The sequence below is a fragment of the Gadus chalcogrammus genome, chromosome 4 (genome assembly GCF_026213295.1).
Source record: "Gadus chalcogrammus isolate NIFS_2021 chromosome 4, NIFS_Gcha_1.0, whole genome shotgun sequence".
NCBI classification, from domain to species: domain Eukaryota; kingdom Metazoa; phylum Chordata; class Actinopteri; order Gadiformes; family Gadidae; genus Gadus; species Gadus chalcogrammus.
This window is the reverse complement of record NC_079415.1, coordinates 22,132,972-22,146,939: the sequence shown is the minus strand read 5'-3', so window position 1 is coordinate 22,146,939 and position 13,968 is coordinate 22,132,972. Positions and strand designations below refer to the sequence as shown.

At 43.6% G+C, this 13,968-nt stretch overlaps 1 protein-coding gene across 1 annotated transcript in view; it reads right to left on the bottom strand.

Annotated features, from left to right (window-relative positions):
- Nucleotides 1-13,084, bottom strand: part of ccnt2b (cyclin T2b) — a 28,036-nt gene extending 14,952 nt beyond the window's left edge. Inside the window, exons 1-7 of the mRNA XM_056589178.1 lie at nt 12,831-13,084; nt 12,189-12,270; nt 11,973-12,101; nt 11,618-11,678; nt 10,759-10,821; nt 10,313-10,358; nt 8,296-8,459 (exon numbers count right to left, since the gene is read on the bottom strand). Of these exons, the coding sequence (XP_056445153.1) occupies nt 8,296-8,459; nt 10,313-10,358; nt 10,759-10,821; nt 11,618-11,678; nt 11,973-12,101; nt 12,189-12,270; nt 12,831-12,988 (703 nt within the window). The 5' untranslated portion in view covers nt 12,989-13,084. The remainder of the gene's footprint in view (nt 1-8,295; nt 8,460-10,312; nt 10,359-10,758; nt 10,822-11,617; nt 11,679-11,972; nt 12,102-12,188; nt 12,271-12,830) is intronic.
- Between the last annotated feature and the right edge of the window lie 884 nt (nt 13,085-13,968).

The following is a 13,968-nucleotide window of genomic DNA, read 5'->3' as shown; positions in this document are numbered from 1 at the left end:
CAATGCGTGGCCCAAGCTCCAGTGCTTTGGACACAGATTGCACAATGCTATCTGGAAGTCTAACTAATGGCTATGAATCAAGTGACATTTCTTCCATTCTCAAGACAATTAATGCATCATGTAATTAATACATTATATCAAGCAAATATTTTGACAAAATGTGTATTTAAATCTTGAAAACACCTCGGGATGTATCTATCTAAAATATGGCTATGAATCAAGTGATATTTTTTTTATCCTCAAGACAATTAATGCATCATGTAATTAATACATTATATCAAGCCAATCTTTGGACAAAATGTGTATTTAAATCATGAATTTCCCTCTGTGTGCGTGCGCATTCATATTTTGCAGAAATTGTAGCATGAAAACAAGTTTGTGAATGTAGTGGTATCACTAAAATGTGTTTTGATATATGTATTCTTCATTGACTACAGAGAATTGTGTGACGGACCCACGGATAGTTTGTGCTATCGGGGTATGCAAAAAGGCTGTCTCTGCCTTTTCTTACAGCTGGAAAAGAAGAGACATGACTGAAGTACAGGCAGAGCTTTGTCTACACACTCATCAGCAGATAACAGAGTAGGGTTATGGGGTTCACGCCAAAGAATGATAGAGATTTCTCGAGCAAGAGAAGGCTCTAGTCCGTGTCCTGGATTCGGACAAGAAAAGTTGCCATCTTGTGCCCACTTGGCAAGATCTTGAGTCGAAAAAGCAGTAAAATCCCTCCAAGAATTCACTGATGCACTCTCCGGGGAGTCTTATGTCAGTGTTTCCAACATTAAACCAGTGCTTCATCTGTTCCAAACCAGTCTCCTACAGCCAGAGGAGGAAGAGACAGAGCTCACGAAAACAATAAAAGGAAGTGACATGCAGTACCTTGACAAATACAGCGACCCTGTAAAAGATGAAATCTGTGACTTGTGCTCACTGGTTGACCCGAGGTTCCGCACAACCTACATTGACCCAGACAATGTGGAACAGGTCAAAAAAAAAGCTGTTGCTGAGCTGATGTCTCCTGCCAATAACAGCACACCACAGCAGCCTTGCACGACTGCACAGGTGCGCCAAGAAGATGCAGCCTCCAACCAAGAAGATGACTTTAGCAGCCTTCTTCAAAAATAATGCAGTGTCATCTCCCAACTAGTCAGAGGAAGAAAAGATAAGGGCTGAAATCCAACTTATTGACCCCTGACGTTGACCCAGACACCAATTCTCTCGAGTGGTGGAAGCGCCAGCAACCGAATTTTCCTAGGCTAGGTGTCCTGGCAAAAAAATACCTCTCAATCACAGCAACTAGTGCACCGTCAGAGAGGGTTTTCAGTGTAGGGGGGAGGCATTGTTACATGCCACTGGGCATGTCTAAAGCCAGAGGTTGTAGACAGGCTAGTCTTCCTGGCTAAAAATGTTTAAAGAAGCGCATGTTCCAACTTAAAAAAGCACCGTATGCTCTCATGCACTGATTTAACGCTTTGTTGAATGTTATGTTGGCACTTCATCAGAACTACCTTTTATCAATATTAATATTTTATGTGTACAGAAATATTTTATTTTACGTTATATGTTACACTGTTTACAATGGCAGGGCCTGCCATAATGCCTTTTTGGCTAGTTATTCTTGATTCAACTAATTATTTGTCCTGATATAATTTGGGGTAAATCGATTTAAATCGGATATCTGAATTATTGTGAAAAAAATCAGGGATTTTCTTTTAGGCCATATCACCCAGCCCCAACTAGGCTACCAACTGATATTTCATTTGGTGGGATTCACTCCAAAGAAAACAACATCTATTTGAGGCCATAATAATATCTTCCTCTTACCGTGTTCTAGCTTTCTACTCCGACCAGGTAGATTAGGTCGATTTTTAAGCACAACAATCACACAGGCTTTCTTACAGCACCAATATGACATATAACAGACCTTGAAGTTGTAGAGAAATACTCCATTTATTTTCTGTTTGTTATTTTCAGTCATCACTGATTATCCTGATGATTAACGGTAATGGCAAAAAAAAAGTTCTTAAGTTTACAACATAGGTTTAAGTGATGTTATAAGGTTAGGATACAAAACTAATATACTTGATTGTTTGACTATTTGGGGCCAAGTTGGCTCCTGAGTGGGCAACGGATATGAGACAATTTCGACATCTTCAGATAATTAAGAAGCTGATTGGAGGCAATAAGTGTACACCAAAAGTACCCGGAACCTTATTCCCCAAAAGTACTTTTAGAATCTAATGGCGAGTTTCCACCGAGCGGTTCGCTATGGTTAGGTGCAGTAAGGTTTGCGTTTTCCACTGCCAAAAGTGGACGGGGTCCCACTTTTCCCAAAATGAAATACTCGCAAGGTATATCTGGGTGACGGCGAAAGCTTCGCTTATTGAAGAAAATGTTGCGCAAAAGTTTGCCATACTTTTTGGACGTCCACATTTGTGCTCTTTGTTTAATGCGTCACAATCTTCTTTTTCATTGAATGAATTAGTAGGCTACACTGTGTCCGTCTGCTATAATGTCACAATGCTTACGGAGCGGCCGAGGCTATTGCCATCCGGCTAAAATCCCGCCCTACCATAAGGGTACTGTGAAAGCACCTAGCCGTGACACACCTAATCTTACCTCACCTAACCGCACCGAAGGTTCCTTGGCCCATTCAACCGTGGTCAAAAGACCAGCGACGATTAGCCAAATTAGGGTCATTTTAGATCTGGCAAATAACGAATAAAAGAGCAACAAATTTAGAGAAAAATACAACAACCGGCTAACAAGAGTTACAACCCAGAAAGTACCATTACAAGAAATAACTCCTCTGCAACCTCACTGCCAAACAAATACAGTCTTTCAACTAGAGTTGTTCCGATTCCGATACCAGTATCGGATGTCTCCGATACTGCCGAAAATGCTGGTATCGTTATCGGCGAGTACTGGAGTCCAGGCACCTCCGATACCACGTAATTTATTAAAATAGAAAGCTATTTACTGGTTAGCTCCGTTAGCGCTGACACAGTTCTTCTTCGCGGCTCTTAAAACAGTTGCGCTGTGCTGCCATCTGCAGCCTGCTGTTTTAGAGGGGCGAAGAAGAATTGATCACCTGTCAATCAAGGAGCTAGCGTTATCATGTCGGCGGTGTGGCAATATTTCACGCTGGATGCTCCCACCAGCAAGACTGCGACATGCAACGTATGCCGTGAAAAGATTTACAGGGGTGGCACGAGTGTTGCTAATTTCAACACTAGCAACTTAATATAACACTTGAAGACGCGTCACGCTAAAGAGCACGACGAGGGGGTGGGACCCACTGACGCTACAGACCTATTAGAGCAGTGCCAGTGGGTGGGACTTCACCAGCAGAAACTAACATCCACAGCGTCTGAAGCTAAGATAACAGAGGCTGTTGATAAAACTGAAGTACATTGGCGGAGGGTACTGGATCTGACATAGAAGATGGCTCCATGCAAAAGTTCACCATTTCGAAAGAAATACAAACGAGGACTACCGTATTTTCCGTACTATAAGGCACACCGGATTATAAGGCGCACCTTTAATGAATGACCTATTTTAGAACTGTTTTCATATATAGGGCGCACCGGAGTATTAGGCGCATAGAATAGAAGATACTGCAGTCAAACGTTTGACTGGGGTTGCGTTATGCATCGACAAGACCGAGCTGTGCTATAGAGAATGTCAACAAAACAGTCAGATAAAGTCAAACTTTATTAAGCGTTCTGACAACTCCGGTCACTCCCATGGTAACGATGTTCAAACGTTAATGTGCATATTAACAATATCTGATCAATATCTCTTAACAATAAGCTCACCTTTTCAGTTCATTCCCCGCCTACGAATTCCTCGAATTCTTGTGTGTGCGAATTGAACAGTTGGGCGAGTAGGCTACGGCATCAAACATGCCCGGATTCCTCTCGTCATTATCGAGTCATTGTCGCTGTTGTTGCCTGGCAGTTCAGTGATTATTCCTGCCTTCGTGAAAGCTTGGACCACAGTGGAGACTGTTATATCAGCCCAGGCATCCACGATCCATTGGCAGATAGTGGCGTAAGTCTCCCCGTCTTGGTGACGTGTATTCGCCTTCTTGGCCCCGTCCACACGAAGCCGATTTTTTTGGTGAAACCGCATAACGTGCCTAACTTGTCGCTTGATCATTGTGTGTCACAAAAATTGGTTCAACGCGCCAAGGCGCCTGTGGCTGCGCTGGATTTAGGAGTCCGAGGTAGGAAACCCAAACGCCTCCATGTTTGGGTGCATGAGAGTTTAGATCGGGTTAGATTAAATAATCTCGGATATAAATAACAATAATATAGTCCGCCAAGACGTTGAGGTTGCTTAGCAACCAGAGACGCTGTCCATGCAAGTGAATGGAGCGTTCCCTCTTCGTCATAACTATCAAAAAAAACATCCTTCAAATTCAACGAGCGAACATTATGAAATTAAAATGCACATTTCTCGCTAAAAATGTTTACATAAACGCATTTAATGGCGTAACTATGTTACTATTTCCACCCAGAATAAGGAAAGATGACGGCCGTATGCTTCTGTGCAAGCGTCACTACTCTAGTGACGTCGGTTCAAGCTCCACGCTGATTTGTTCCATTAGTAGATGGAACAAGGAGGTGTCCGATAGGCGGAGATGATCAGCGGGAGTGGCCGCCAGCGAAGCTGTGCATGGTGGGAGTTGTTGTCTTCAATCCACAAGCGCCAAAAAGTCACTTTCTGCCTTTTCTCGGTCAAGACGGCACCAAATTAGAATTTTATTTTATTATTCGACTACATATAGGACCCAATTTCAATACATATTCATGTCTGCACCGGTGAAATGCTCCTTTAAAGATATTGTGGCTACACTTTATTTTTTTTAAATAACTATTATTTAAGTTGCTGTTGCACTACTGTTTTTTATACTGTTCTATTTAAAAATAAATGGCTTTAATTTGCCTTATTCATTCATTCATTTACAAAGGGTTTAACCTGACCCAGGCCTTACCACAATGATAATCATATCACTGTCATTTTTGTAACATACTGGTATCGGTACTCGGTATCGGCCGATACCCACAGCATAAGTATCGGAATCGGTATCGGGAGGGAAAAAATGGTATCGGAACATCTCTACTTTCAACCTGACAGCATTAAAACACCAAACATGCAATGAGCAGCAAAGAGCATTCCTAAGCCATGAGAAACACTAATTTACTTGAAGCCACATTTCGTTGAACTTCCGGGATTCTTCATTGATGAATAGTGTCACCTAGGGTAACGGTACACAAAAGTCACGGTTCGGTATGTGTCTTGTTTTTTAAGTCACGGTACTGTACCGGACGGTACGGTTCAGTTAAGGGGGAAATTAAAAAAAACCTTGTTTGGCAACAATGGAGAATGGCCGTAGATCAGCAGCAATGGAAACACCAATAGACTTGGTTATGGCATTTTCCCATTCTGAATTCCCAGACAGGGGTTGTTGAAATAGTGACGTGAGCTGGGTTAGCACTAGGGCTGAAACGGATCAGTGTGTCCACGGTTCGGTTCAGATAACCGTTTTGGGCCTCGGTTTCGGATACGGTTCGGATTAGGATCATGTCCGTGGTAGTAAAAAGGCGGACTTTTTTTTGACGGAGGGTTTGGGGGAGAAACACAAAAATGAATGAGACCCACAGGCTATTTGCAATGTGTTAATTGACTGCAATCAGACAACTTGCAAGGCTTTTTTGTGCAATAAATGTTCCCCTAAATGCATTTGAAAACATGGTGCACTGACACATGTAAGGGATAACGGCCGACGAGGCTTAGAACTCTGGCGACGAGCGCAGCATGAAGCCAGAGTTGCCTCTACCTGTCCATTATTTCCATCGAACCGGTCGACCTCGAAGGCCGTTATCCCGCTTATCACCCGTTTGTATTTATCTCCCGTATATTTAGAATATAATTGTATCAATTACTTTCTTTAAATTTAGGAATCGTGCGCTTGAAATTCAGAAAACAACCTATTACAGCTACCTCATTGGCTCGGGCAGCACTGGAGAGAATGCATTCCGCTGGGTCCTAAACACCCTTTTGTATCGGACGTAGGCTACAGTCGGCAAAATACGCTACATAAGGCAATGCCTTCATGAAACCGAAATCCGCGGATCTCCAGAATGCTCCGAACTGTGGTAAACGAACCGAACGGATTCGGATACAATTCGAATCCGCTGCAGGCCTAGTTAGCACAGGCCGTTTTTTTTTTTTCACAGCAACAGTGATAGTAACAGCTGGAAGGTGCCTTTTTCAAATACGAGTGCATGTTAAAGTGCTGTAAGTAGACATGGGGAGCCCTCTCTGTAGCCGGAGAGCCTGTCGGAGACCCTCTCCGTAGCTTAATTGCGCATCCAATATTTTTTAACTATCCGTCAATGCAAAAGAGATGGCAAGGGCTGTAATTGGTCATCCAACAAAATCCTTCCCGCAAATAATTTCTCCGGTTTGAGTTTGCACCTTATTTACTAAGTACATTGTTTACTTTGCACATTAAAGACCAATAATACACAAAATAAGATTTAAGAAGCTTTGGAAGTTTATTTACAACCCTGCTTACATGGTTTGTAGTCAACATACAAGATCGATCGGGCGGCAAATTGCATTGCGTATCCGACATCCCGACGGAGAACTGCAAATGCTCGAGGGGTCTCCGTAGTTACGGAGTCGGAGTAGTATATTTTGGTGAAACGGTCCGGTGGGAACTCTGACTTCAAGTTTTAAATTCTGCATCGCAAAACAAGCCTTTACATTCGCCATATTGACGCTGTGTACGCCACATTTACGCATCATGGTCCACCTCTTTAACCACCCAGAAGTGCATGTACCGTGACGGTTCGGTACAAATACGTGTATCGTTACACCCCTAGTGACACCGTATGATGTCTAATGTTATGGTGCTTACACACAGATCCACACACTACTAAACTATATCTTATGTTATGGTGCTTACACACTGACCAACACACTATTAAACCATACCTTCAGACCAGGTCTTATAATATGGTGCTTACACACTGACCTGGTTGGTATAGCAATATTTCAATAATTTTCAGACGAGACATACGAGTCACTATCGTCAAGATCGATAGTTCATTTGCGTTGAAAGTACAGCGCATTTGCTCCAAATAACAGCAGTTATTCTGTCCTACACCCAAATCAAGGATTGAGTTTGCAATCAGCAAGGCAGGTTAACGCGCACAGCGACGCAGGCAGGCTGTAATTGAAAGCACAGCGGCACCACCGATGTAGAATGACGAGTTGGAGTGCGGTAATGGAAACGATGTTATTGCGTCAACAAATATCGATCAATATCTTACATTTACCGTATTTTCCGGACTATACGTCGCTCCCGAGTATTAGTCGCATCAGTCAAAAAATGCTCCATGACGAGGAAAAAAACATATACGTCGCATCGGTGTATAAGTCGCATTTATTTTTAAACAAGACCGTTTAGTCTGGAGAGACTGAATAAAATTGCAATAGCAATATAGGTGTGTCGGTCCCACTCGTAGTTCTGAGAGTATACCGAATTCAGTGACACCGGGATTCCACCGGACGCGTATGCGCCGCGGTCCTAAACCTGAGCGCACGATCGGGAGGTGGAAGTTGCCAGCGGAGGGCTCCAGTTTTCGCTGGCCAAGTCATGCGCTGTGATATGTGTGACAGGTGACAGCTATGTTGCACAACATTGCAGCTAAGGCTGGGGTAGCTTTGGTTGAACCGGAGGACATTGAGGACGATGACGACGAGAATATAATTTATTCGGTGGTGCACTAGGCTTGCAGCGTTCAGTTGTAGGCCTAATAAATGACGGTGCCATCTTGCGGCCGAAGATTATGTACGCACAATTTTGGTATATAAGTCGCTTCGAAATATAAGTCGCAGGGCAAGTCAAACTACAAAAAAACCGCGACTTATAGTCCGGAAAATACGGTACATTCTGCCTGGATATATAGAGATACGACTTTTGGTCCATATCGCCCAGCACCTAGACTGACCAACACAATATTAAACCATACCCTCAGACCATTTCTTATGGTGCTTACACACTGACCAACACACCACTTAAACATATCCTCAGCAGAAACACCAAACTTTAGAATGTGGTCCAAAGGCGATTCGCCATGTTTGCAAACGAAAACGTAATCGGACAACAGCCAACACCGACCACTTGTCTGGCACACATGCTTGATGTTGCCATTTGTTTGGGCCATGTCAGATCCAACCTTTACGCAAGCGAGATGTTTAAGGAGAGGGAGGCCTAACCATCAAGCAGCTGCAGCGTCACGGTTCGGTCCAGGTACTCCCACCAGTGCTTCCCGTCCATTGACACTGGGATCTCCCAGTTGGACCACTTGCATGCCAGGTGTATGCACACGCACGCGATCACCGTGGGCTTGTGCTGGAGGCAGAAGGTGGTGAGGTGCAAGCTGTGGAGGGGGAGGAAGGAGGAGGAAGGGGGTAGAGTCAGAGTAAGTCATGGTAAGACGAGAGGCTAGAGGTGGGGGAGGTTGAGTCAGAGCATCTGTCAGAATCGGGTGGTGTATACATGAAACATGATAAGGAGCCGTAAGCAGTAAGACAGAAACTATGTTTCGTTTCAGATGTGGGCTCCAGTTTGATTTTCCAAGTTACTTCATGAATTTGTTTGCTGAAAAAATGTCCACCAGCAATATTAAGTTTGGTTAAATATGAGTTGGCCAACCTTGAAAAGGATTTAACAAAAGTTGTGAAGATAAGGCAATTGGAAAATATGTTGCTTACACACACACGCACACACACACACACACCACCACCCTTACCTTATGAAACGGTTACATTTGGGAAATGTACATACAAGATTTACTTGTCTGAGTGACGTTTCAGTAAAGTTAAATTCGCCCATGGCATCAACGGCATAGAAATGCATTTATTTGACTACGTTAAATTTTTGGGGTGGTTTAAGGTTTTTCCGCAATGAGCGAATACAAATTCCTGTCCTATGCGAGTGTGTTTAATAAAAGTCAAATATATGATTTCCTCAATATTCGTTACATGTTAATTATTTGTGCCTTACTGAAACTAAATGTTTCTCAACTCCCATTTCAACAAATGCATGCCGTTTTACAAAAAATAGAACATTCTAAAAACTAGCATACATTTAGCAGTTGAACATCCAACTATAAAGTGGTTAACTGATGTAAATGCATCATCATGGCACCTTGATATGTCGCCAATACTACATGCTCTTATTTTAATTTAAGTGCCATCATTTAATTTAAGTGCCATCATTAGACAATTCGAGAGTAAACGACAATATTTAATTCAAATAATTCAACTGAAGTCCCGAAACCTTGCAGTGCTTCTGTCTGAAACGTTGAGGCTTGAGAAAGACTTGTGGTTCAGTAGTACAAGTGATGAGGTTAACTTGGTCGCTACGTATTATTAGTTGAAATCTGCGAAATATTTCCCAAACTACATTGCAAATCAATGATGGGACCAAAATAATTTATTGTGAAATTAGGTAGTTGTGAAACAGATGTTTGTTCAAACATATTCAGCGACTTAGTTTGCTAGAAAACAAAATTCTAAAAAATTCCCAAATTATACTGTGGTGTGATTGAAAGAAAACTGCCAAACCGGCCAGACCAGACACATCTAAGTAGATGCCATCATTTCCACACCAATAAAAAAAATGAAACGATGTTGAGCTTCTTTATCTTCTAGATTATCCTTTCCGGTTAGGGTATATTTACAATTACTGTATACATAGTTTAAAGCTGTATATATATTATAGAAGTAAAGGCGCAGCCTAATTTGCAGTATAGTTTGGGGGTTCATATTTTGCTCTAGAAACAAAAAAGAATAAAGCAAATTGATTATCATTATTTTGTTAAAAAGACAAACATGTTACTCATACTTACCAGGGGAATCTCTAAGTTTACATCTTTTCAATCTTTAGTGGCAATCTAGGTTCAGGCTACCAATGTGTTATTGCTTTTTGCTTTAGACAAGGAGACCATGGCGATTTAGAGCACCACTACACTCCACAATGTGCATTCAACCCCTATGTGCCAACACAGATGCCCCTGCACAATACACCGCACACAGCGGCCTGGGCCTGGTACACCACACCCCCGCCCCCAGCCCCCCGGCTCGGGGTAAGCCTCGCCGGGGGTCGCAGGAGGTGAGTGGGTTCCAAAGGCCCGGCCGCTTCCGGGGCGTGTGACACAGGGAGGGGGACCCTGCAGTACAGGAAGCTATAGTGTGCCATCACAGTGCAATAAGGGGACAGGATAACCACCTGTTGGTAGCCATGAAATAGGAAGTCTGAGCCAAATCCTTGCTTGCTGTGGATAGGAAGAGAGACAGGAAAGGGGTCAGACTTTAGGAAAGGGGTGTCAAAAGAACAATTCTTGCAATATGTTAAGAGTCATATACAGCATATAACATATACAGCTTAACATTAAACAAATGGCTGTCCACCCAAGAGAGCAATGACACATGGTTGTTCATTTCTGGCACGATGTTACCAAACAAAGGGTTGGTTCATGCTATAAAATTTGAGACAGTCCTTTTTCAACTTATAAGCCAACTTCATGGCCCTTCATATCCAACAGGTCTTTACAGATGGACTTCATGATTATACGTTTCTTCTCGAACAAAATACAAACAGAAATGAACTCTAGATCAAAAAGCGATGGTAACAATAATAATGTTACAAGGTGTCAGAGAGAAGGAAGTGTATACCTCGCACTAGCTGGGAACACCTCACTACATCCGTGTGTGGATGTTCAACTGTTATTTCAAAACCTGGAAAGATTCAAAAAAGCTGTTCAGCCATTTAGCATCGACAACCGCCCACGTACACGAGTACATGGAAGGGTTGGAATTAAATATACACATGACATGGTAGCCCAGGTACACCCTAATCCTCCACATGTTAGGGAGAAGGGGAGGACGCTCTTGTCATTATCCCTTCAAGTGTGTTAACATAGACATAAGCAACCAGACAGCCCTAGATAAGTGTGTTGGCACACGACACTAATCTGGTACCCCTTAAGATCTGGTTCAAGTTTGCCTCATTGGTAAACAATTAAGAGGCTTCATATCAAATACTTCCGTACCACCTCTTTAAACAAAAGTGGAAGATTCGTGGGTTAAAAATAAATGTACAGCACTACGGCCATGTTTCATACTCTGTAGTGTCCTCGTCCGTTTTAAACGCTGCTACTGCACATCTGGGTGGATTAGGTGATTTAAATCCTAACTATCCCCTTCTGGGGTGGACGCATGGTAAGAAAAGGGAATCAAGCTTGGTGCGGCCTGGCTTGGCAAGCCCTACTATAGGAGTCTAATGAAACCACGTTTTTAATTTACATGATGTCCGTCAGATCAGTTGGTGTTAAAAGGTTGTGTAATTCGGTAGGCATGTAAACACACTTATTGAGGGAGAGGTAACTGCTGCCTTCTTCAATTCCAAAATAATTCATTTATGAAAAATACGCAATGTATATATGAGGATAATCGTTGATACTTCCTCCTGGAGTAACGGCTCAACTACTGCAGAAGGGTGCAAACATTGATCAACGGTTACAAGACCACTTACCCAGTGTTTGCAGCACTATAGTTTCTAGCAACACAAGCTCCTGGGCTTGCTGGTGATAGGCCTAAAAGTCGATCAGATATGCAGGATCAGCCTCAACATATTTCATCAACAACACACAAACTGCCATGGTTCTCAACTTGGGAACAAGTCCTCAACAAGTGACTGACTGTAAAACAAAAAAGTGTGTGGGGGGGGTGTAGGTATGTGGGTTTGTGTATGTGGGGGGGGGTGTGTGTGTGTGTGTGTGTGTGTGTGTGTGTGTGTGTGTGTGCTTACACATTTAGCCTTGGATACTGTGAGTTAACGTTAAGTATATATGAAGGAGGAGCAGCTGGAAGACTGGTGGTGGACTCACATTGCCCTTAGTGTCCAGCGGGGGGTCCTGGGGGTTCACGCACGCATGTGCTACTTTAATGACATGTTCAAGTTTCCTGGGCTGCTCTTCAACTTTAGCAGCGAGGAACAACGTGGTCTGAGAGATGATCTGGGGAGAGACGAGCCGACCATCGCGTTAGTCCATCTCAAAAGGTATCAGATAACCGAGGAGAACAACTAATGAGGCAATACTTACATTTCTGTGGAACTTGGTGAACGAATGGATCATATAAAACCTATGCATGTACACGATCGCAGTGTTGATGATCAACTGGGAGCTGTGGGGGAGGTTAAGGCATGATAATGACAATATCGAGGAACTTCAGTTAAGAAACCCAACGCTGCGGACAGTCATGAAGTGCTCATCTGAAGGTCTGCTAACCAAATCTGCGTCAGTAACGCCTTCAAATCGAGAGATCAAAATCCTACTCTAGCCTTTTTCCCACACACACAATTACGTTTAACAAGCCCAGACGTTCATACGTTCGTCGAATCCATCCATCGGCGTTACAAAAGAGTCAAAGGACAAAACAAAAGCCGGCTAACAGAGGCGGGCCGCTAGTCCTCACGGCTACTCTCAATACGGCTAAAACCACATCCGTAGCCACCGAATAGTGGTTATAAAACATACAATCAAACACGACAACGGTGTACACACACATTGTGTGGTGTTAAACGAGCAGATATATATTGGAGGCACAGCGGCTCATTTCTTCCGAGTGAGCCGAGAAGAAAAGAGCAGCGCGGCCCGCGGTGATTAGCCAGCTAGCATGCTAGGTGGAAGCAAACTCCAAAGGGTCGCGTGATTAGCATGCTAGGCTAACTCCGGCTGGGATACACGTTGAGTCTCTGGCCCATGTCTTGGATGAGGTTAGCGGCCTGCTGCCGGTAGGAGAGCTCCCGGTCGGACTCGACTCCGCATCGTCGAGACGGGGTGCTTTCGAGCTGCTCCCGGGAAAAGAGCCATTTCGACGAGGGTCCCCGGTGCACCGACATTACAACGCTCCCACATCAAGACCCGACGACGGAGACGGTGGCTGCGGTGGCGAAGGAGACGGGACCCAGTGGCGGGGCGGCGGAAGCTGTGTTGGTTCCAACGCATGCGTGTTTGAGCGGGTGGGTTTCTGACGAACAGCGCCCCACGTGGCGGACGGACAGATGTTCGTGATTTTCGGTAATATTATTATGTGATATTATTTTAGTCAGTCTCAGAATTAATTAATTACACGTGCATTTTTCATGCGTTATAGGCAATTTCAGTGGATAATGATTGTTATTGTGTATATTTTCATTAATTGTGTTATTGTATTGTATTCTTTGAAAAGTTGATATGCTTTGAAACGTTTTCAAATTGCAAATCACGTAGCCTAGCGTTGTGCGTGCAAAGCCGCATTGGGCTTTTAAGGTGCGAACACACCAAGCGCGTACCTCGCGTACCATGTACGCGCGTAACGCAGCTAAAATGTTGCTTGACCATTTTGTGTCAAAAATGGTCAGATACGCGCGTAGGCATACGCGCGTAGATGAGACCGCCCACCCCCCCCCCCCCCCCCCCCCAGCCTGTGGCTGCGCTGGATTTAGGAGTCCGAGGAAGGAAACCCAAACGCCGCTGTGTTTGGGTGGATGATAGAGCTTGGATCGGGTTAGATTAAATAATCTCGGATATAAATAACAATAATCGGGTTAAATAACTTCACATGGTGTGTCTGGTGTGTTTCCAGCATCAAACCAAACATCCTTCACATTCACCGAGCGAACATTATGAAAGTAAAATGCACATTTCTCGCTAGAAATGTTTCCATAAACGCATTTAATGGCGTAACTATGTTACTATTTCCACCCAGAATAAAGAAAGTTGCCGGCCGTGGCTGCCATGGACATGGCTGCGCTGGAGTCCGAGGTAGGAAACCCAAACGCGGTCCTGTTTGGGTGATAGAGTTTAGATCGGATTAGATTAAATAATCTCGGATATAAAT